Source organism: Balaenoptera borealis (assembly GCF_965194805.1).
Source record: "Balaenoptera borealis genome assembly, chromosome: 6".
NCBI lineage: Eukaryota > Metazoa > Chordata > Mammalia > Artiodactyla > Balaenopteridae > Balaenoptera > Balaenoptera borealis.
Window position 1 is genome coordinate 18188713 of NC_138863.1, and position 24071 is coordinate 18212783.

Here is a 24071-nt window from a genome sequence, read left to right on the forward strand (position 1 = left end):
GTGGACAAATCCCTCCTGACAATCTGCCCTGCTCCTGTCTCCAACTCCACTGCCCTCCAGAGAGGGGGCTGGGCTTGGAAGGGGCAGGTTTTAGGGAGTTAGGGACCAGCAGCAGAGGGATCTGGCCTTCATCCCACAGGAGCTGGGGGGCACTGAAGATTTCCTGTCTGGGGAATATAGGGGCCACTCTGCCCTGTACCACCGTCAGGCCAGTCAGGCACTGGGGCTCCCCCTCAGGCTGGAGAGGCTCCCTTCAGGGCACCCTGGCCCCAGACTGCCCCCAACAGGCCTGGGAGGAGGCCTCAGGCAACAGCACCCACAATCCTGTCCTGAAGAGGCTGCCTGGAAGACTGGGACTGGGGGCTGGGCTTGGTCCTGTGGCCTCAAGGTTCTAAAGAAACTCTGGGGTCCACTGTCAGCTGCTGGGGATTCCCACTGCCTTGCTCCCAGGCCCCAGAGCCTAAAGACATCCCAGATACACTCCTCTTCCCAATTTTAAAGGTCCTGAGAGATACGATTTGTTGAAAACGGAGAACACTGGAATTTTTGTTTCCCCACCCACAGTGCTCAGAACTCTATCTCCCCAACTGTCCCAGAGAGCCTCCCCCATTGCCCCCTCCCCATCCAGCCTCAAAAAGATGGGCCAGGCTCTCCCTCTGCCTTTCCCCAGGCTCCCCAGCCATCCTGGGTACCAGAATAGACCACTGACCACCTGCCCTGGGGGCTGGGAGGGGCCACAGCCGGCGCTGCCACTCAGGCTGGGGGAGGGGATTGGGAAGGGGGAGCTGGGGCTGCAGGAGGGTGCTCCAGGGCCCCAGGCCACTTCCAGCTGCTTCCCAGTGTAGTGCAACGGGCTCCCCACCAACACCCGACAGGCAGCCTGTGTCCCCACTCCACAGCCTGGACGGCCTTGCAGTGCCAGACACCCTCTCAGGACGGGGCTCCGGCTGAGTCTCTGCCCACAGCTTCCCCTCCTCTCCAGGTCACTCCTCTTCCCCTCCCCCTCCCCCTCCAGGTCTGTCTCCACCTCCCCCAGGGCCCCTGTCCCCCAACCCCCAGCCGGGTTTGCTGGGTCTCTGCCCCCATCCCTCCCCCAGCTCCCTCTAAGTGAGGATGCCCTTGCTTGGTGACCCCACATTCCAGCCTTACTGGGGTCAGGAGGGCTTCCTGCCCGATGTGGGATCCCCGCCCCCACCCCGGCTCCCGGCAGCCTCTCCTGGTCCTCCAGCTGCTGGCCCTTTGCTGCTCCCTTCTCGCACACCTCCCCCAGCCTCAGGCCCAATTTAGCTCCTTTAATCTTCCCTGTAATCCAGTCCGACTGCTTCCTGAGCACACACTGCACTTCCCAAACTGCCAGTCCCTGGAGAGGGGTGGGGTGGAGGCAGGGTGGCCTCCGCTCTTCCCTGCACTGGAGCACCGCCCCACCCAGCCCCATCCCGGGCACTCCTGCTGTTCCCCTCTTCTTTTCCCCACCCCTAGGAGGCCCCAGGGAGCTCTGGCTGCACAAGTCTCTGCCATGTGGACTCTGTAGCCCAGGCCTGACACGATCCTGATTCCTCACCTCGTCTTTTCCCACCTCCTCAGAGCCTTTGCCCATGCTAATTCCCTCTGTCTGGAATACCCTCATCTCCACAGTGCACTTCTTCCTTTGAAACTCTTACCCTCTCCCCTCTCAAGGGCCAGCTTCAGCCTGGTTTCCCAAATTCCAGAGATTGCCTGGGCCCCTAATCCCAGGTCTGCCTCACACCAGCCATGTGACCTTGAGCAGGTCGCTTCCCTCTCCAAGTGTCCATTTCCTCATCTGTAAATGGGGATCATAATAGTGCATCCCTCAGAGGGTGGCTACGAGGATTGAGTTACTTTACATAGAGTGCTGAGAACAGTTCTGGGTACATGGTAAGTGCTATTTAAGTGTTAAACGAAAATATCTTTTCCTGCCTTGTATTACAATGACTTTATTTCCTCCAAGTTAAGACACCATGAACTGTGAAACACTTCATTTATTTAATTACATCATTTCGGGGGAAGAAAAGAAACATTACTGTATGAAACGTACAAATTATCTGTAAGCCGTCTTCCAATTTCATATATGTGTAAGTTGTTCAGTAACAATATTTGTGTAGCAGACTCTCTGCTTCTATCCAGTCTCCTTTTCAGCTTCTTGTGTGTTCATTGTTTATGGTCGGTGCCCAAGGGCTTGGTTTCAGGTTCTTACTCCCAAATTGTATTTAGCTAGGGGGTTTTCAGTAAATTCTTCGGCTCCTTTAAGCCTCAGTTTTTCCTAAATAGCTAAAATAATTCACAATTGTAGTGAATATTAAATGAGATGATATATGTTTAAGGCGTTTAGCCCCTTATTGGATATTCAACCAGGACAGCTATCATTATTGTGATGATTTTTAAACTTTTGTTGAAATCTGGGCTCTCCAAGGACAAGAGAGGTGGAGGAGAGCTGGTATTACTTGGTTGAAGTGCCCTCCAGTGGCCATATCGGAAAACTGCAGGCTTCTGATGTGCTTCGGGAGTCTTTCCTTTGCTGGTCCAGGAACTAACTCAGCCACCCCCAGCCCGGTACAGGCTCGTCCAACCCTCCTGGAATTCTTCACATTATCTTTCCTTTTACAGAGGCCGTAAGAGGCTTTTAAAAAGTACTTAATAGGATAAGAGACTAGGAGCAGAGCTTTAACCCAGGAAGGCTACAGCCTGGACAGACACTGTCTCTCAAAGCTTGTGGGCCCAGGGCCTCCCTCTCTTCCTTCCTTCCTTCCTTCCTCCATCTATCGATATTTGTTGAACACTGGCTGTGTACCAGGCCCCACATCCTAGGTGCTGGGGGTTAGAAAGATCAATTTTAACACAGCTACCAAGAGTTGTTCACAATGTCCCAGACACCACACGCAGAGTTAATCCTTGTATCTGAGTGTTTACGGCTTCTCCGTGTGGCTGAGTGGGAGGGCAGGGGCAGGAACATCAGGTCCAGGCTGCCTGATTTCTCCTGATGAAATGTGTCCACAGTGGATGCTTTGTCTGACCAGGTTTGAGGGCTGGCTTCCTCCTCCCACTCTGCTCCTCTGAGAAGTCCTCCCCATTTCAAACACTGACCAAACTCCTAACTCCAACAGCACGGGGGTCCCTGAGCTCCCTTCCCTTCCCCCACCACTTCCCTTTCTCCGGGGCTGAGAATCAGCCAATACTTAGCATCTAAACCCAGCTCACAGGCCAACTCCCCATTGTCCAGGACTGAGAGGAAGGAGCCTTCCTCCAGAGTCATTGCATGGGAGGGTGACTGGAGGTACCACCATGTTTTTGGAAGACGTCAGGAACGGGAGGAAGGGCTGGGTCGGTGATGTGTACATGGTTCCTGGGACTCTGTTGCCTCCTTAAGCTGCCATCTCCCCTCCTTCCCTTCATGATCAAACTTCTCAAATGTCTTCCCACACCCTTCCTCAGTGTTCTGTTGCTTGCTCCTAATTGTTTCATTTCCTCAGACTTCTTCCCAACTGTAGTAGCACAGGCTATTGGGCCCTCGCTGGGTCCCCTCAACTCCTAGACCAGTGCTGTCCAACAGAAATGTAACCAGGAGCCACATATGTCATTTCAAATGTTCTAGTAGCCACCTTTTAAAACGGTAAAAGAAACAAGTGAGATCAATATATTTAACCCAATGTATCCAAAATATTATTATTTCAACATGTAAGCAATGGTCAAAAATTGAGATATATGAATATTTTGTCATAATCTGATGTATACATTATTTTATATGTACAGCACCTCTCAATTCGGACTAACCACATTTCAAGCTGCTCAGGCGGCTGGTGGCTAGTGTATTGGGCAGTGCAGTTCCAGAACCTGCATTCACTACTTGGCATACACTCTTTCGCTCTGTGTGACTGATCATCTCATTTCCATGTGTCCTGTCTCCCCAGGGAGATTCAAAGTCCCCTGTGTCAGAGTCCTCACTTTTTCATCCCCGTATCTCCCGTGGCACCTTAAAGCTGTGCGCCACACTCACAAGGCTCTGCAAGCACGTTTGTTGATGGGAGTGAGCGCTGGGGATTGATTTTTGTGTTTTCGTTATGGCTGTAAATGGTGTGCTATAGATTGCTTCTATAGATGCACCCTGCTGCAGTATTAGCAGAAACAAGCAGCCTGGTCGTCCGCACGGGCAGAGCCCTGGGGCCGATGGGGCTCGCCTACCCAGGCCGGGGAAATCCTGCCAGACCACGTACCATTTCTCTGGCTTAAGAGCCTGTCGTTGCCATCGTGTGCTCCTCCCTGCAACCCCACCTCCGTTAGACCTCGGATAGAGCCCTTGTCAGGGACCATTACACAAAGGAATTGTCTCTGGCATCCCACCACCAGGCTGGGAGCTCCTCGGGACAGAAAAGGAGTTTTATTCAGATCGACAAGAGCCTGACCCGCAACAGGTGCACAAAACATATTTGTCAAATGAATAAACGAATGGATGGCTGGAGCCAGCCAAGCCTCTCATTCATGTACTCATGCACCCAAAAACACCTTTGAGCACTTACTACTTGTCAGGCACTGTGCTAGACACTAAGGACTCAGCATGAACAAGGCCGACGTGGGCTGTGCCCTCCTGGAGCTCACAGTCTGAGCAGGGGAAACAGACCTCTGTAGCCTCCTGGAATACAGGACAGCCTTCCCCAGGTCAAGGGTCATCATTTAGACCCTTGGCCACAGTAGGCTAGACTGACCCTTGGGTGCTGTGAGGACCTTACTGTTTCAAATTGCATTGATGATATCAAAATGGGCCCTGTGGGATAGACCAGGACCCTGCAGTTCAGAGCAGAGGGGTCAAGACAGGGGAGGGGCTGGTGGTGCCCATTCAGCCTCTGACAGACCCGGGCTCAGCTCGGGAGGAGGCCAGCAGGTGACCACGGCGCTCAGCCTCTCCGCCACGTCCATTCCCGACAACTGGCTCCCAGGCTACCCTGAGGTAACCAGGGCTGCATTCTAGGCCTGTATTCTCCTGCGGGAAGGTCCCAGCCAGCGCAGAGCGCCCAGCTGTGAGCCATGCACTGGCTCGGGGACTGGGGGGATAAAAAGACGAACAAGACTTCGTTCCTGTCCTCAAGTTGCTGACAACTTAGACCCTGAGCAAGTGGCTCACCGGAACATATTCATCATCCTCTTGGTTAACTTTGGCAGAACAGTGTGCTAAGTGGTGATGGAAATACTCCACACAGGGAATTCCCTGGCGGTCCAGTGGTTAGGACTCCACACTCTCACTGCTGAGGGCGCAGGTTCAATCTCTGGTTGGGGAACTAAGGTCCTGAAAGCCACACAGCGAGGCCAAAAAAAAGGAAATGCTCCAAACAGCCCAATCTAGCTCCCTAACTTCTCTCCGTGTCACCCCACAACAGGGCACTGAGCTCAAGGGCAGCCCACCCATTGGCACTCGTGGTTTGGGGAATCTAGATTAGTGTTTCTCAGAATGGTCTAAAGATAGAATTATTTGCAGCATGGTTAAAAATGCACATCCCCTGGGCCTTCGTGCAAATCTTCCGAAGAAGAATTTTCAAGTGTGGGGCTCGTGAATCTGCACTTTAAAAAGCACTCTAGGTATTCTTATCCTAAACACTGCCCTGGAGTGGAAATACCTACCATGGTCCCCAGGTCCCATATCTGGCTGACCAGGGTTGGTTGGTTTCTCTGTCCAGAGATGGGTGTCGGCTTTTGATACTTTATTACTGATGAAAAGCTGTGATTCAGAGGCTGCTGGTGGCCAGCTGTCAGCTTGGAAGGAGTCAGTAGCCATTGAGAACAGAATTCTCTAACTTTCAATTCATCTATAAAATGCTTACCTGAGCAGACACTGTTTAAAGGCCATTAAAATACCAGACAAAGAATAAGCCAGTCCCTGGATCTTTATAGACATATTTACTCAAACCCAAGTGCTTGCAAAGAGTACATAATAGGGAAGAAAAATGAGCAGGCACACCTAGAAATACGAACTGAAATTAAACAGCCCTGTTCACCAAAATAAACAGGACAAATCCAGCGAGGATTAAATGACCTCTAGTCAGAGAGGTTCGGAGCCAGAAGCGCCCCATCTTGGCTCCTAGAAGATGAGGTGAGGGTCTTTCCCTGCCACCTGGGGGCATGAGCCGGCTTTGCAGAGGCACATTAGGAGGTCAGGGCCAGGCCTGCAAGGGCAGCCACTAGCCTTGGGGGTGTGAGTGCTCCCCAGAACTCCCCAGCTGCCTGCTACAGGGCCTGAAACCTCCAAGATTAAAGATCAAGAAGTGTGCCCTAAAACACCTCTGATGAAATGTGCATTTTCTGGAGGTGTAGCCCCTCAAGTCATTACTACTTGTGGTTTATTCATTAATTTCCTAAACATTTGTTTAGCACTAACTGTGTTTCAGGCCCTGTGCCAATCACTAAAGGTATCAAAGTAAGGCATAAACCTGCCCTCAAGTTACTCACAGTTTACTATGAGAGATAAGATTCAGAGATGATAATAGCTAACTTTTTCTTAACCTTTTTTTTTAATTGAAGTATAGTTAATTTACTATGTTGTGTTAAGTTTCAGGTGTACAGCAAAGTGATTCAGATATATATATATATATTCTTTCTCAGATTCTTTCCCCTTATAGGTTATTACAAGATATTGAATATAGTTCCCTGTGCTATACAGTAGGTCCTTGTTGTTTACCTATTTTCTATATAGTAGTGTGTAATCATAGCTAACATTTACTGATCATTTATTATTTGACAAACAATGATAAGCACTTCACATGCATTATGTCATTTAATCCTCCTAGCATTATAAGGTTATTACTGTTATCTTCCCCCATTTTACAGGTGAGGAAACTGAGGCTCAGTGTCTGTGGTATGATGGTAAATGTTTAACAGTCAGCTCTCTGGAGGAAAAGAACAAAGCCCTGATTTGTAGGATGTGCCAATTGCGGTGGTGTAAATACTCCCAGGCCGGTCTCAAGCCACCAGCCTGAAGTCACTGAATGTGGAGCTGGAAGGGGTGAGAGTGTGAGCTGGCTCCGTCACAGCACTGCAAATGGCCAGTCAATGAAGGAGCCAGAACTTAAACCCAGGGGTGTCTGATCCTGAGCCCACGTGCTTAACCACTTTGTTATACTGTCAATAACTACACAAGGTCATTGACATTTGAGAGGGAAACATCTTAAGACCTATGTGACATGCTGGTTTTACAATGCTCCATAAAACTCCCAAGGTTAATCACCAGCACTTCCCTATATCTCTGCTTTTATCACAGGAACAGTTGGTTTTCTTTTGAGGGCCTTTAAAAAAAAAAAAAAAAACTTTTTATCTTGAAATAATTATACATTCACAGGAGGTTGCAAAAATAGTACAGAGAGGTCCTGTGTACCCTTCACCTGGTTTCCCCCAATGGTTACATCTTACACAACTACAGTACAGTATCACAACCAGGCCAGTGACATTGGTGAAATGTGTGTGTACAGTTCTATGCCATATTATCCAGGATTGTCAGACTTAGCAAATAAAAAAGGACACTCAGTTAAATTTTGGTTTTAGTGTAAGTATATCCCATGCAATATTTGGGACACACATATATTAAGAAATTATCCTTTGTTTATCTGAAATTCAAACTTACCTGGGTGTCCTGTGTTTTAACAGGCATCCCTAACTTTATCACATGTGTAGTCACACAACCACTATTATAATCAAGATACAGGGACTTCCCCGGTGGCGCAGTGGTTAAGACTCCGCACTCCCAATGCACGGGGCCCGGGTTCGATTCCTGCTCAGGGAACTAGATCCTGCATGCATGCTGCAACTAAGAGTTCACATGCCACAACTAAGGAGCCCGCCTGCCTCAACTAAGACCCAGTGCAACCAAATAAATAAATAAATAAATATTTGTTAAAAAATAGTCTGATCTAAAAAGAGTTTAAAAAAAAATCAATATACAGAACCATTCCACCACCATAAAGATGTTCCCTGCGCTGCTCTTTTAGAGTCACACCCATCCCTTCCCCCACCTTCCCTGGCCCTTGGCAACCACTCCTCTGTTCTCCACGTCTATAATTTTGTCATTTTCTTCACTTAGCATAATGCCTATGAGATCCATCCAAGTTGCTGCGGTTATCAATAGTTTGTTCCTTTTTATTGCTGGGGAGTATTCTACAAGGGCCATTTCTCACAAATAACAATCACTTTAAAAAATTTCATCCATTCAATAAATATTCATTGTATATCTACCATGGGCCAGGTGCAGACATGAGGCATGGGGAGCTGGTTGCTGTCAGGGTTTGGGTTTTCTCCAGACAAGTAAGCAAACCTAGAGCAAGCAAGGAACGTGGACGTGTGTGCAAAGGAGTGATTATAGATGGAACAGATGAGTTATGATGGGTCAGAGGGGAGTGGAGACGAGAAGAGTGAGGAACAGGGAAGAGGTAGGATCAATACTTTGTAGTTTTTGTGTAGGTGAGGAATTAATAGAGTTGGGTACCTTTTTCTGAGGGTTTCCCTACCTCATTCGCAGTTTACTTTTTGTTTAAAATATCAATATCAAAAGAAATATTCCATCCAACACAAACGACACAATTTCTATATCAGAGGATAATATGGATTTTTAAAAAAATAAACAATGTAACTTTTTAAAAAAATTTATTTATTTGTCTGCGCCGGGTCTTAGTTGCGGCATGTGGGATCTAGTTCCCTGACCAGGGATCAAACCCAGGCCCCCTGCATTGGGAGCACGGAGTCTTAAGCACTGGACTACCAGGGAAGTCCCGATAATACAGCTTTAAGTGGGGTTTTTTATTTTTTATTTTTGGCCATGCAGCACGCTTGTGGGATCTCAGTTCCTGGGAACCCCCTAAGTAGGTATTTTTAAACTGAAGCCTTTAGGGTTAAATGCTAACCAACAAATGCTTACCAACTCAATCAGGGTACAGAAGAAAACAAAAATGATGGTCACAGAAAGTATTTAAAGATCATCTTTCCACCTGTTACTTTTTAGTTTAGTATTTTAAAGTTTTAGTTTTCAAAACTTTTTATTTAGTTTTTACTTATTTAGTTTTTTAAAGTTTTTCTACATACACACATAGGAAAAAAATTCAAAAAGTGCAAAAGTGTTCATAGGATTCATAGGAATCCTTTTTATAGGATAAAGGAAGTGTTTCTTCTACCCACCTCCCCAGCCCTCAGCTACCCCATTTCTCCTTTCCAGAGTCAGTTACCATTTTTTGTGGCTCCTGACATACATTAAACACATAAGAATATGTGTGTATCTGTGTATTTATACTCACAAATGACAACATACCATAACAGCTATTCTGCACCACCTTGTTTTTTCACTTAGTAATATATCTTGGAAATTGTACCTGTAGAGGCACTTCATTCTTTGTAACTATATAAAATGCTTTTCAAACCTCCCTCCTAGAACATGATTGGTTGAAAATTATAATATTGCCTGAGCTACTCATCTCAAGGCATCCTGGGATTTGCAGTTCTTACTCAGCTGAGTCTTACTTGGAAAACAGGACCTGAGCAGAAGACACGTTTTGGAAACTAAACTACCCTTCCAACAACAACGTAAGAGAACAAACTGTACCGTGTTATGCAAGACCCTATCATTCTACCCAGAAGCAAATTATTTACTTATTGAAACAACCAAGATATCTACCAGCGATGAGATACCCAAGGCTGTTTTGGCATCAGGAAATCAAGATCATGTGATTCAGCTCCTCACTGTATCCATTTTAGCAGACAGGGCAGGACACACACACACACACACACACACACACACACACACACACTCCACATGCCATCTCTTCCTTGCAGCTTTGCTTTGGTCTTCTGTATCCCAAATGCATTATGTGACAAATTACTACTTAGGAACCTTCTCTCATAAACTGATGGATCAGAAAGGACCCACATATCAAATCAACTCACACTGAAATGTGTAACCTACTGCTATGTTAACTCACAGGCATTTGCACTTTAATAGTTGTTAAACCAAGAAGATAAATGAATAATGGTAGCATTGTAAACACCAACTAAGGGCTGGTAGGGAAGGTTTTCTCTGGAGGCTGAGGGCAAGAATGATTCTCAGAGACTTTTTTTTGGATAGCCGAGGTCCCTCCTTGACTCTTCACTTCATACCCAATACCATTTCCTTATCCAGAGATGACCACTCTCCTTCCAAACCCGTTTCCATGAATTTACATACATATTTATATAAAATCTAGGAATTTAGCTCACTGTGAGAGTTTTACCAAAATACTCTTGTCCTATAAATATTATTCTGGAAATTACTTTTTTTTTTCACTCAATAAATTTGGCCCTTTTTCCTATGATAATACATAAAGATTGACCTCACATTGTTTTTTACTGCCATACAGTACTCTGAAACACTGTGTCTCAAACTTTAATGTGAATTCAGATCATCTAGGGATCTTGTTAACATGCAGATTCTGATTCGGTAGGTCTGGGGTAAACCTTGAGATTCTGAATCTCTGAAAAATTCCCGGGTCAACGAATCACAACTTGAGGAACAAAGGTGTGGAGTATGGGTGAAGTTGTGTGGTAGAACTGACTTGGACCAGCTCATAAGAACTGATTGTCAAATTTCCAGGAATTTTGTGGTCCTATTGTGAAACACAGCAATCATTAAAAATGAAATTATTTAAGCTTACAATTAAATAAATTATATTACAAACAGATAATAAATACTCAAAAATCATCACTTTCCTAATTATTTTACTATAAATCTATGTTCCTAAGGTTATTTGTGTCTATTACATCTGTTTGGTGGAAATCTACACAATGGTGTACCTTTCCACATTCCTTCCCAACTCCACATTCAGTTCACGTTGGCAGCTTAGAATCAGCCACGGGTAGAGTTCACACCACAGAAATTGGGTAGAAAAGCATACTCCATTACTCCAAGCCTTCTCCGACATTTGATATTACCAATCTTTTTCATTTTTGCTAATCTGACAAATCAAAAATGGTATCTCATTTTTAACTTGCATTTCCCTGGTTACAGTGAGATTGGGTCATGCATGTGCTCATTCCTAGGAATTTAATAGTATTTCTTGTTCTTGTAAATAAGACCTTTTTACTATTATATTTTCTGGTTGATTACTGTACAGGAAAGCCGATGATTTTTCCAATCAGGCCACCCCTTCTTCCAGTTCTAACAGCTTGTCTGTTTATTTTCTTGCTAATCAAATAATCTACAAATAGTGACAGACTGTGCTTTTCTATATATAATTGTTTGTTTTGTGACACTGGCTCTGACTGCAGGTCCACACTGACTACCAGTGATAATAGCTCATCAGTACCTTGCTTCTGATTTGAACAGGGACACTTTTATATTTCCCTACTAATGTCTGCTGTAGATTTCTGGTTTCTTAAGAGGATTTGGGGTTTTTTTGTTTGTTTTGTTTTTGTTTTGGCACGCTTGAACCTGCCCCCTTGGCAGTGAAAGCTCGGAGTCCTAACCACTAAACTGTCAGGGAATTCCTGGTTTTGTTTTTATTAAGACCGGCTGTTCCATTTTTCAAACATTTAGTTTCACTTTCTAAGTTTTGCATTTTGTTGATAGTTGAATTGCTCACATTAACATGTACTCTTTTTTTAACTACCAGACAATGCACTTTTATTTTTATTTGAATTAAGTTTTATTTTCACTTATTTTTTTATTGAAATATAGTTGATTTGCAATGCTGTGAACATGTACTCTTTTTTGTGATCAGAATGTTAAAGATTTTTAAGTCCCTCTCCCTTACCGCTGTTTGTATCCCTGTTTTAGCTCTTGTCACCGTCCTTGAGTGTGTCCCTTCCCCAGCAGCCAGCCTCTGGCTCCTCAGAGAACAAGAATGTTCTCTCCATGTTCCACTCAGCAGTGAAACTTTATACATAATGGCATTGCAGCGAATGGTTAGGGAATGTCATGAATTTAACCCATCACCTAGTGTGTATATTCCTGAATACTCCATTGCAATATCTACTCCTTTGAATTGAGGGCTGCAGGATCTTTCCAACTACTCCCCACTCCCCTGACATTCCTACTCCAGTACATAAACGGCAGATTGCTCCATCGACCTGTAATCCCTGGAATGTTGATAACAACCCTGGTAGTTGGCCCCTGTTTTGAATCTAGGGGCCACCAAAGTCCTGATCAGAATCGATGGCTAGGCAGGGGCCTGGGGTTTTATTTTTTTTAAACTAATTTTTAGTAGAGGATAGTTGATTTAAAATGTTGTCTTAGTTTCTTCTGTACAGCAAAGTGAATCAGTTATACATATACATATATCCACTCTCTTTTAGATTCTTTTCCCATATAGGTCATTACAGAGTATTGAGTAGAGTTCCCTGTGTTATACAGTAGGTCCTGCTTAGGTATCTATTTTATATATAGTAGTGTGTATAAGTCAATCCCAATCTCCCAATTTGTCCCTCCCCCCCCCCTTCCCCCTTGGTAACCATAAGTTTGTTTTCTACATCTGTGACTCTATTTCTGTTTTGTAAATAAGTTCATTTTTACCATTTTTTTTGGATTCCACATAAAAGTGGTATCATATATTTGTCTTTCACTGTCTGACTTACTTCACTCAGTATGACAATTTCTAGGTCCATCCATGTCGCTGCAAGTGGCATTATTTCGTTCTTTTTATGGCTGAGTAATATTCCATTGTATATATGTACCACATCTTCTGTATCCATTCCTCCATCGATGGGCATTTAGGTTGCTTCCATGTCCTGGCTATTGTAAATAGTGCTGCGATGAACACTGGGGTGCATGCATCTTTTCGCATTATGGTTTTCTCTGGATATATGCCCAGGAGTGGAATTGCTGGATCATATGGTAGCTCCATTTTTAGTTTTTTTAAGGAACCTCCATGCTGTTTTCCATAGTGTCTGTACCAGTTTACATTCCCACCAACAGTGTAGGAGGGTTCCCTTTTCTCCACACCCTCTCCAGCATTTACTGTTTGTAGATTTTTTGATGATGGCCTTTCTGACTCATGTGTGTCTGGGGTTTTATTTATTTATTTATTTAAAATTTATTTATTCATTAATTTATTTTTGGCTGCGTGGGGCCTTCATTGCTGTGTGTGGGCTTCAGTAGTTGTAGCACGTGGGCTCAGTAGTTGTAGCACAGGGGCTTAGTTGCTCCGCAGCATGTGGGATCTTCCTGGACCAGGGCTCAACCCCATGTCCCCTGCATTGGCAGGTGGATTCTTAACCACTGCGCCACCAGGGAAGTCCCTGCCTGGGTTTTTTAAATTGCTACTTACCACTCTTGACACAGGAATATGGGAATTGCCTCCAAGAACATATGGAGTTTGTCTTTTTCTGTCGTTTTAAGAAGGGCAAAGAGTACAGATGTCAGAGTCAAATTCCAGATGTATCCAAACAGCTATGTGATCTTGGACAAGTCATTAATTTCTCTGTTGCTTAGGGACCTCCCGTGTAACGTAACATTTACCAAGAAAAAAGCCCAGTAAAAGTCTGAAAGTGGGTTATTCCAGGCCCCGGGAATCAAATTAATTGAGTCCAAACCCCACCTCTGCCACTTACCACCTTGGACAGGTTACTCGTCTCTGTATTTCGGTTTGGTCACGTATAAAATGGGACAGTAAAGATATAAAGTTGATAGGGCAGTGGTGAAGATGAAACAAGCTAGCACATTAAGCTTTATCATAAAGCTAAAACTTACTGTGAACCCTCCATGAACATTAGCCACGTTGCTTTTATTATCACCAGGGTGCCTGTGGAGAGAGAGAGCACTTTGTACAGCACCCGTCGGCCCAGGTGAACTAGCAGGGACGTTTTTACCTGGAGTCCCTGACCTGGGGGAGGGGCGGGGGCTGGCGGTTCCCGGCTGTCCTAGCACCTCCCGGTCGGCAGAGGGCGCCCGCTACCACCGTGGAGGGGGCGGGGCGGGCGGGGCGAGCGGCGGGGGCGGGGCGGGACGGGGAGGGCGGCGGGAGTGGGGGCGGGCCGTGCGAGTGGACCCAGGCCCACGCGTAAGGCCGTGCAGGTAGGTGGCCACCGCTCGCTCCGCACGAACTTCGATCGCAGACCCGGCCAGGCGCCCGCTCAGGCCCAAGCGCAGAAGCGCGCTTGCTGACGTGGGGGTTCCGCCCGACCCTAAACGAAACCGAAAGTCCGGCGCCGGGTGACCTTACCTTCCTGGGGTTGTTAAAGGGTGGCCTGCGAGACACCGAGGTGGAGTGTTCCCTAGAGAACAGGGCTTTGGTTCCGGGGTGGGATCGCGCGCTTGGTACAGGCCGGCCCAGAGTTAGGGGCCCGATTGCGAGCTCGGAGTTTGGGAACTGACCGGGATTTCCAGCTGGTCGGGCACTTGGGGCGGGACTTGGGGGGCTGGGCTGAAGCTCGGATTCGGGGGCGGGCCGTCTGGGACGAGCCGGGCGGGGAGCGCAGCTCTGGTTGTGGTACTTTGGGGGTTGGTTGGTTGGCTGGAGGGCCGGCATCTGCGTCCCTCGGTGGGGAAAGGGGCGGAAGCAGAGGTCTGAGCCTTGGAGCGGTCACTTCGTGGGGATTGGCTGGGAGAGTTCCCGAAGCTTAGATAGATCAGGGGTCCTAGACCTCGTAGGAATCTGAGCGCCCCCTCCGCTAGGTGGCCATGAGCGGCAGGGCCCGCAAGGAGGCGGTGCAAGCAGCGGCCCGGGAACTCCTCAAGTTCGTGAACCGGAGCCCCTCTCCTTTCCACGGTGAGTGACCAGGGCAGCCGAGGCAGGTGGTGGCCGGTATGTTCTACCGACTTCCATCGCTGTGAGAGGGTTCTTTCCCTACAGCTGTAGCCGAGTGCCGCAACCGCCTCCTCCAGGCTGGCTTCCATGAACTCAAAGAGACGGAGAGCTGGGATATCAAGCCCGAGAGCAAGGTACTAGGGTGGGGTGGGAGAGGCAGGAACCTAGGCTGGGGCTCGAAGTCCTGCGCCAGCTGGCTGGCTAATCCAACTCAAAACCGCCACCCCAGTACTTCCTGACCAGGAACTCCTCTACCATCATCGCATTTGCTGTGGGTGGCCAGTATGTTCCTGGCAACGGTTTCAGCCTCATTGGGGCCCACACGGACAGCCCCTGCCTCCGGGTAAGGAACTGGGGCTGTGCTGGGGACGGGAGGCATCAGGGAGTGAGCAGGGAGGAAGACTTGTCACCCCCTTCCTCCACACCTGGGGCCCTTCTCTGTCACTTAGCTTGTCAACCGTCTGTCTCATCTCCAAATCACGTCGGGTGGCCTTCGCTGAATTCTTATTCCCCATTGTCCCACTCAGGTGAAACGGCGGTCTCGCCGCAGCCAGGTGGGCTTCCAGCAGGTTGGTGTGGAGACCTATGGTGGTGGAATCTGGAGCACCTGGTTTGACCGTGACCTGACCTTGGCTGGACGTGTCATTGTCAAGGTGGGAACTGGGGTTGGATCTGGGAGGCTCTCAGCTTCAGCCGCCTGAAGATTGACTGTCACTTTCCTTCAGGGAACCTATGGAGAGCACCCCGGGGAAGGGGGGGTAGGGGCAGTCCAGGTCAGAGGACCACCTTGGTCAGTCTGGCTGAAGTGGGGGATTTAACCAACTGCAGTTGGGGGAGGGCACCCTGGGCTGACCCGCCTGTTTGGCCACAGTGCCCTACCTCAGGCCGGCTGGAGCAGCGGCTGGTGCACGTGGGCCAGCCCATTCTTCGCATCCCGCACCTGGCCATCCATCTGCAGCGAAACGTCAATGAGAACTTTGGGCCCAACATGGAGATGCACCTGTGAGACTGGAGTGGAGGCTGTGGTGACTGGGAGGGGTAGGGTGTGGCACCAGTTGATGGAAGGGGCCCCGCTGGGACCTGGGAGACCACTACCTAACGGTGGCCACTGTCAGGTTCTACTCTTGGGAGCCAGCTGATGTCCAAGGGCCCTCACAGCTCTGCCATGTGGGGAGCGAGCTGGGAATTGAAGGACCAGGGCAGTTCCCCATCAGGGGATGCCTGAGCTCAGGGGTGTCCCGCCCTGCTGTGTCCTCCGGTCCTCCCCACACACACCCCCTCACGTGTCTCCCCACAGGGTTCCCATTCTTGCTACAGCAGTCCAGGAGGAGCTGGAGAAGGGGACTCCTGAGCCAGGCCCTCTCAGTGCTGTAGTAAGAGCCTCCTGCTCATGGGAAGGGGTGAGCAGGGGGGAAGAGACTGGTCCTCTGAGAAGGGGAGAGAGGGAGGAGCGGACCCTCCTCCCAGCATCCTTCTGTCCTGCAGGATGACCGGCACCACTCGGTGCTCATGTCCCTTCTCTGTGCCCATCTGGGGCTGAGCTCCGAGGACATCTTGGAGATGGAGCTGTGTCTTGCGGACACTCAGCCTGCGGTGAGGAACAGCTGCAGGCACTCATGGGTGGGGACCTCTGGGATCCCAGCATGTCCCCTCAAGCGCTCGTCACCTCTGCCAGTCCCCCAATTACTCTCATCCCTGTTTTCCCAGTAAACACCACCCCGCTCTGCTTCCAGGGCAGTGGGTCTCAAAAAGGGCAGGTTTCCCACTTCAGACTTGCCTACTTGACTGTGTAGGGTGGGGTTTGGGCATCAGCTTTCCACAGATTCCCCAGGAGTTTCTGCTACAGGGGTCCCTGTCCACTTTGACCTGTGCTGGCTCCAAACCTCTAAGGACAAGAGGCCTGGATGTGGCCCTCCTCTTCCTGGAGCCTGTCCTTGTGTCTCTCCCAGTTGCCGACAGTAGGAGATTGCTATGTCTTTGGACGCTTGGCCTTGTTTGAACATGCGCTGTTTCTGTTTCTCATCCGGTCTCCTCTGTTTATTTCCTTAGTTTTCCTTCTTCTTTTCTTGTTCAGCCCCTCCCTTTTCCTGTCCCACAGGAACTGGTCACGAACTACGGGCCTCCACCCTCCCATCCCTCATCTCCAGCCCGGCACTTCTCCATTCTCTGCTCAGCTCTGCACAGCGGGCTCCTAATGCTTGCTCTAGGCCAGGGGCTGGGAGAGGTTGCACAAGGAACCAAGGAGACTCGCTCAAGCACAGGCCCTTTGGAGCTGGGAGAAGAGGGTGAGTCCGGGGGAAGGGATGAAGGTCAGGATGACTGTCCTGTCTTTCTAGGTCCTGGGTGGTGCCTATGAGGAGTTCATCTTTGCCCCTCGGCTGGATAATCTGCACAGCTGCTTCTGTGCCCTGCAGGTGAGGAGCCAGGGCACCCCCAGGAGCACTGGGGCGGGGGGACCGCCTCAAGCCCTATGGGTCATAAGAAGGCCCCTGGTGCAGGGTGGACCATGGGGAGGGGCCTAAGTGCTGCAGCGTCAACATCGCTCCTCTTGGCCCCATCCTTGCACTGGCCTGGGGCCAGGGGCTGAGGTAGGGGGAAGGCTGAGAGGTTGTTTAGGGCATCACAGTGTCTTGTCCTAACCCTGCTCCTGTTGCTTCTCCTTTAAGTTAATCTCTGCTTCACAGGAAAGGCTCTCGAATCCCATATGGCAATATCATCCTTCTGTCTCTGCTCCCTGCTCGCCTTCCCCGCCAAGCCCTGGCTTAAGCCCATCCAGCCGTCTTTGAGCCTTGGGATTTCAGTGGTGTGGTCTCTCTTCCTCCTGGTCACCTTGATGTTCCCTACCATCTTTCTACCCTGGTTACTTCCCTCTCTTCCTCACGTCTCATCCCTGTTCCTCCCTCTGTCCTTTTCATACTCTCCTTTGTGCCCCATCCTGTTCCTGGAGACACACTTTGGGCTGTAACTGAGACCAGAGCCAGACGTGGGACCCATATCCACTTGTGCAGCCGGCCAGCCAGTCACGGCACCTTGACGGATCACAGTCTCCTCTTTGGACCTCAGTCTCTTCACTGAGGCCAATTAGTTTACGTGATCTGTGTGGTCCTTCTGACTTTCCAGGATTCTCAGCCCTTCCCCTCCGTCTTACACATCCTCCTGCCTTTGTGTTTGAGAGAACACTCAGAGAGGGGTTTCTCCATCCCATTGTAAAGGGCCCTGCATGTCCCCTCACCAGGCAGCGCCCTGCGAGATGCAGGCCAGTGACAGCCCAAGCCCGCTTCACTCCAGCCATGACGGTGGGAAGCAGGCCGGCGAGTGTGAACCCCCGAGGTGCTGGTGGGCTGAGTTATGGAAGGAGGAGCGGGGAGGATGATTCTCTGGTTCTCTCCCCAAACTAGGCCTTGATCGATTCCTGCACATCCCCTGCCTCCCTGGCCGCGGATCCTCACGTGCGCATGATTGCCCTGTACGACAACGAAGAGGTACGTGAAGGGGTCTGGGGAGGGTCTCCTCTGGGGAGTCTTCTGTAGCCAGCCGTGTCCAGCAGCCACGGTGAGCCAGGGCTATTCTGGAGGCTGCAAAGACAGGTGGGACGCTGCCTGTGCCTCCTCAGTGCTCGGTGTCCCCTCTGGATCAGCACGTATCTGCTCTTAGCGTGACCACACCTCCCACGTCTCTCTGTGTGCCACGTGGTGTGCTGCTCGAGGACAGGGGCTCTGCCCTTTCACCCTGGTGGCGCCAGGACTCAGCCCAGGCTGGGAGCTCTCCCTGTGTGCTTGGGTTAGGGTGCAGGCTTAGACGCCATGGAAGAGCCTGCACAGCTGCGCAGTTCTCTCCAGGTAACCGCACAGGTCGGAGTTAGCAGTTCAGGACAGGTCTCTGCCGCCGCAAACACATGGTGTCCATCTCAGGGTCCAGGGCGGCTGTCCAGCTTCTGCTGCCGTGTCTGTACTGAGTTAGGACGGAAGAAAAGGGCAAAGGGGCAGTGTTCACCCATCCTTTTAAGGGCATGACCCACAGGTGGCATTCATCACTGCCTGCATTCCCTGGAACTTGGCATAGCCATGTTTAGCTGCAAGGGAAGCTGGGAATGTCATCTCTAGCTGAGCGGTCCGATGCTCAGCTACAACCCGGGTGTTCTATTATCGAAGGGATCATGGACAGTTAGCAGCCTCTGTCACATGCATGAAAGAAGATTGACCAGTTAGGTGGGGCACCTGTGCTAAGCCCCAGATGTGAGGGTCAGCGGAGAAGGAAGGGAGCCAAGAAGGAAAGTAGACTGGAAAGTGCTATTTCTGCCCCGGAGATGGCCGAGGATCAGTTTGGCCCCAGCTCACCATCAGCTTTTTGGTGGCACAGGGTTGGGAGGTTGCTGATAACAGCCCACATTCCCCACCCACTGACTCAGTGGGGTCCTGGGCCAGTCTGGGTCGTGGGCCCCTCTGCCTGGCCTCCAGCTCCAGCCCCCGAGCCCGGACCCCTAGAGCCAGGCCTCTGCTATCGCCAGGTGGGGTCGGAGAGCGCACAGGGTGCACAGTCACTGCTGACGGAGCTGGTGCTGCGGCGGATCTCGGCGTCGCCCCAGCACCTGACGGCCTTTGAGGAAGCCATCCCCAAGTCCTACATGATCAGCGCAGACATGGCCCACGCTGTGCACCCCAACTACCTGTGAGTCTCCCGTGCCAGGCACGCAGTCCTCACACAGCCGGAGACCCGAGCGTGGCCTGCCTTCGGGCTCAGCCCTGGGCCTGGGCCTCGGCCTCTCCCCTTCCCCTTCCTCCTCATTCTGCCAGGAGGTTCAGAGGGGACTTCATTTTGGCTGCTCCAAGGCTCAGCTGGGTCAAAGTCATGGGTGCCTAACCAGTCCAAATAGGTCCTATCTGCAAATCTATCTCCCTCTGTAGCTGGAGGCTGCGTGGAGCACTGTGTTTCGCGTGATTCTCAGGTCCTGCCGGGCTGGGCGGGAGAGAATGCTGTGATCCATTAGTGATGTCTGCTGTGGGAGAGAGGTGGGTGTTGACAGGCCCAGCTCCTGTTTGCCATCCCCGTCCCTTCTCTGTCTCTTACAGGGACAAGCATGAGGAGAACCACCGGCCCTTATTCCACAAGGTGAGGAGCTCCTGCTTCTCCCTAGGGACTTGGAGGCCTGGCTGGTTCCGGGCCCTAATCTTGTTCCCTCTGGGCCTCTCACCCATCTCTGCCTCACTCTTGACTCCTGGTTTTGCTCTCCTCAGGGCCCTGTGATCAAGGTGAACAGCAAGCAACGCTACGCCTCAAATGCGGTTTCAGAGGCCCTGATCCGAGAGGTGGCCAGCAATGTCGGGGTGCCCCTGCAGGTGAGGGCGGGCCCTACCTGGGAAGGGGTGATGGAGGGAGTGGGGGGGCACAAGCAGATAGTTCCCCAATGAGGGAAGCCTTGTAGATAGTCTGTAGTGGGGGGGTGTCCCAGTAGAGTGAGGAGCATTGGGGTTTGGATATAGGCAGAGCTGGGATCAGTGCTGGTTCTGCCATGGTGCTGGTCTGTGACCTTGGACTCATCTCCTAATACGCCTTGATTTCCAGTTTCCACACCTGTAAAATGGAATTCAAGGTACAGTGTGCTCATGGCACATAGTGGGTTAGTCCTGCCTTTTCCCTACCCAGCACTCCCAGCTCCTCTGTGTCTCTCTTACACACCCTGGCGGCTTCCATTAGAGAAGTTCAGGGCCGAGAAACCTGGAACTCATTGTCAATGGCACATCTAGTCGAAGAGAACGAGAGAGAGAGATATGCAATATATAATACACATGTTAGGATAATACATATATCAGGGACTGGGGCTCAGGTGGTCCAGTGACCGACATAGCAGGCAGGTCCTGGTGAGTCAGGCCTAGGACCCTGCAATCCTGATCCCCAGCCTAGGGCTCTCTCTGCTGCACAGTGCCACGCCCCCCTTGTAGAGCTGAGTTGTTCCATTCTCAGGAAGGCCTCTCTGAGGAGGTGACACTTGAGCTGAGACCTAAGTATTGAGAACAAGGCAGCTAGGAGCGAATAGCATCCCTGCCAGAGGGGACAAGGGCAAAAGCTCCCAGGGGCACAGGAGTGAGCTTGGTCTACGAGGAGGAGCCAGAGCCAGAGTGGTGGAGCCAGGGTGAGAGCAGCAGGGGGACGGGGGAGAAGCCTGCCCAGGCCAGTCATGCAGGGCCTCCTAGGCTGTGGAAGGGTGTTTGGATTTTCTTCCAAGGCAGTAGGAAGATGTTAGGGGATTTTTCTTTAATGGCTTACAGCAGAAGCAGGACATGTATACTTTAGAAAATATAAATGGAAATGAGAAAATAAAACAATCCCCAGAGACTTGTGTATATTCTTCCAGATTTTTTTCTATGTATATACTTAACACACATTTTTTAAAAAATGAAATCATTTTAGATACATCTTTTGCTTTATTTTTTCACTCTTAGATATTTAGATATATCTTTTGCTTTATTTTTTTACTTTTATCCATTTCAGTGAATTTTTGTTTCAGTAAATTTGTATCTCATTTAATGTACAGATCATTTTCAGTTCTCCCCAGTTTTCCCCAAAACATTCTTTACAGTTGTTTGTCCCACTTTAGTTCCCAGTTCAGGACCACAAGTTATATCTGGTTGCTAATCTAGCAAAGCTGCACCGCCTCCTTTTTCTTTTTTTCTTTTTCTTTAAATGACATTGACTTGAAGAAACCAGGCTGGTCATCCTTTATAATTTCCTTCCTGGATTTGCTTCCTCTTGGCGTCATTGAGCTTGTGCCTCTAACCCCCGTATCTCCTATAATCTAGAATTCATATCTAAAGGCTCGGTGGATTCAAGTTAAACATTTTTGGCCAGAAGACATCGTGACTGGTGTGTTCTTCATGCTGTGTCATCCACGTATTATCTGGGTGATTCACTCTTAGCGATAATAAGATTGATCACCGGATTTGGGGGGGTGCCCTCAATCCCTCCACCATCTGGAGGTTTTTCTCTTTTGATTGGATAGTAAACCTGTACAAGTGATGAGTTCCCCATCAACCAGAAAGGTGTCTGGTTTTAACACCAATTGATAATCTTTGCCTAAATCCATAATTTCATTAGAGTTTACTGAAAAATGCCCCCCCCATTCTTTTATTCCTTTTACGTTTATTAGCTGTCATTCTTCTGTGAAGTAGAACTTTCCCCCATCAAGTAGGGCCATTTGGTTATTGTGAAGTATGGTTCCTCCTGGAAAGACAGGACAAATGTTATTCTTTCCCTTAAATAACCACTTTTCAAGGTGAGGTGTTTTAATGGCTGCCTCAAATGCTGGCAAATACAAGGATTTTTTTTTTTTTCTTTTCCTCTTTTGATGATCATTATGTAGAATCATAGATTTTCATTGGTTCAGTTTTGTTGGTTCAGTGTGAACCTGGTCCACTGTAATCATGTTATTTCATGCTCAAATTGTCATGACTTTGACCAGTGGGAGCCCTTTCAACATAACTCCTGTGGCCTTTGTCATGACTCTGGAAAGTTGTCTTGCATTTTGGCACAATAAGAAATTGCAGGCTCATCTTGTTCATTTCTCTCCCCAGACTTGGTAGCTTTTGATGGATACTGATGTTAGAGACCGAAGTCCGGCACCATGAGTGTTCATTGTTATTGGGGGCGGGGAAATGCTTTGGAGCCATTTCTATGGACGTGGCTAGGAAAAAATATATGTATTTTAAAAAACATGAGTTAATACTGTGATTCTCATTTTTTAAGAAAGAATAGTTATTACTTACTTTATTTGGTTTTGTAATTCTCTTTTCCCTTATGTGGAAAATCTTGATGTCTAACATCATATTATGATTTTCTTATTTTTTTTTTTACCAGAATACAAATAAAATAGTTTAAATATGCCAATAGCCATGTATTTAAAACCACTAAGATTACTGAGTGATTTTTCTTTGTGTGTGGGTAGGGAGGGGTGCATGTTAAGGAACAAGGTGACATAAAGGATACACATATTTTTTAAATCCCTCTGCCCAACATGTGGGGAATGGATTACGTGGGAGGCAATATGATGGTAGCTGGATGAGGGTGGTGGTAATGCAGATGCAGAGAATGGGACCAATTCAGAATCTGCTGTCCTTTGGTCCTGCCATTTAGTGTTGGCTTTGTGATTTTATGCTGGTCACATTCACCCTCCGAGGAGGTCGAAGTGGACGATGTACCAGACCCCTTTCAGCCCTGCAGTTCTAAGGTGACTTCCTCCTGGGCCTTAATAAACACACACCTCATGTTGCTCATGAACCTCTCCTCCTCTCCCCAGGATCTCATGGTCCGGAATGACTCGCCCTGCGGGACCACCATTGGACCCATCTTGGCTTCTCGGCTGGGGCTGCGGGTGCTGGATTTAGGCAGCCCCCAACTGGCCATGCACTCCATCCGGGAGACAGCCTGCACCACAGGAGTACTCCAGACCCTCACTCTCTTCAAGGTGACTCCCACCCCACCGATCACCGTGGCAACTGGGCTCCTTCCCCATCTAGTGCTTGGATTGGTTGCTGGGGCAACATCACCATCACTAAGTGGCTGGCCTACGTCATGGGGCTGGTTGTCTTGGTGCTACCATGTAGGAAAAGAAGGGTCCCCATTCTTCTCAAGGCACAGGGGCCCTGATCAGCCCCCAGAGGATAATGAAATGTCAGAGAGGGGATCAGGGATGGGAAGCCTGGGGCAGTTGTCAAGTGTGCGTGAGGCAACTATGCCTTCCTCTCTAGCTGGGGCCATGTTGGTGGACGGTGAGCAGTGGGGCACCCCCATCTGGTCTCTACTAATCTCAAATTCCATGTTGCCTATTATTTTAGGGCTTCTTTGAACTTTTCCCTTCTCTGAGCCATAACCTCCTCGTGGATTGAGGCCTCTTGGAAAGACTTCTCTTGCACTTGAGAGGGGAAGTTCTCAGCTGAGCTGAAGCTGGATTATTAAAGTGGATTTTTCACTCAAACTCATTCTGTTGTGGTTCTTTGGAGATTGGAGGCGTGGGCGTTCAGCCGGCTTAAACCTCTGGAACCAGAACAGATGGGGAAGTTGGGGTACAGGTAGAGGAGGCTGCAAATCCTGGGAGCCTGATGGAGGCCTGATTTCAAATCTCTTTTCTCTTTTTTAAGCTCATGCCTGAGTGGGCGGAGATGGTAGGTTCACTATGGGAAGGTCACTTCTTCTGCCATCCCCGGTCCTTCCCTTCCCAGAGTAGTTCAGGAGCCCAGCTCAGCCCTCTGAGGTCTGGGTGCTCAGCATTTGATGCCCCCAGAGCCACCCTGGGCAGCCCAGGCTGTTTCTCTCCCCCAG

General features: G+C 49.2%; 1 protein-coding gene and 1 long non-coding RNA gene across 5 annotated transcripts; one reads left to right on the top strand and one right to left on the bottom strand.

Moving 5' to 3' along the window:
• Nucleotides 1-1168: 1168 nt before the first annotated feature.
• LOC309630876 lies at nucleotides 1169-14332 on the bottom strand. 2 transcript variants are annotated; one of them, XR_014245964.1, is made up of 3 exons: nucleotides 14175-14332; nucleotides 13703-13754; nucleotides 1169-13338 (listed from the first exon to the last, which is right to left on the bottom strand). It is a non-coding gene; the product is annotated as an uncharacterized lncRNA (long non-coding RNA). The 2 variants fall into 2 exon arrangements; XR_014245965.1 differs by having other exon boundaries at nucleotides 1190-3617; nucleotides 13281-13754.
• Nucleotides 13998-23727, top strand: DNPEP (aspartyl aminopeptidase). Of its 3 annotated transcripts, none has more exons than XM_082396679.1 (15): nucleotides 13998-14026; nucleotides 14627-14720; nucleotides 14805-14893; nucleotides 14989-15102; nucleotides 15287-15412; nucleotides 15631-15761; nucleotides 16057-16132; nucleotides 16245-16352; nucleotides 17096-17173; nucleotides 18158-18241; nucleotides 19267-19427; nucleotides 19829-19868; nucleotides 19994-20095; nucleotides 23050-23217; nucleotides 23588-23727. In XM_082396679.1, the coding sequence occupies exons 2-15, from the start codon at nucleotides 14633-14635 to the stop codon at nucleotides 23636-23638; spliced, it is 1416 nt and encodes a 471-aa protein (XP_082252805.1). In that variant the 5' UTR covers nucleotides 13998-14026; nucleotides 14627-14632; the 3' UTR covers nucleotides 23639-23727. The 3 variants fall into 3 exon arrangements, with proteins under 3 accessions (XP_082252805.1, XP_082252803.1, XP_082252804.1); XM_082396677.1 differs by lacking the exon at nucleotides 13998-14026 and adding an exon at nucleotides 14041-14164; XM_082396678.1 differs by lacking the exon at nucleotides 13998-14026 and adding an exon at nucleotides 14053-14214.
• The last annotated feature ends 344 nt before the right edge of the window (nucleotides 23728-24071 follow it).

What these genes read in the sequence shown, in the direction of transcription:
- DNPEP (XM_082396679.1), top strand. Translation starts at nt 14,633, where the DNA reads ATGAGCGGCAGGGCCCGCAAGGAGGCGGTGCAAGCAGCGGCCCGGGAA. An exon ending in GAGCCCCTCTCCTTTCCACG is followed by an intron (nt 14,721 to 14,804) that starts GTGAGTGACCAG and finishes CTTTCCCTACAG; the next exon opens with CTGTAGCCGAGTGCCGCAAC. An exon ending in GCTGTGCACCCCAACTACCT is followed by an intron (nt 19,428 to 19,828) that starts GTGAGTCTCCCG and finishes TGTCTCTTACAG; the next exon opens with GGACAAGCATGAGGAGAACC.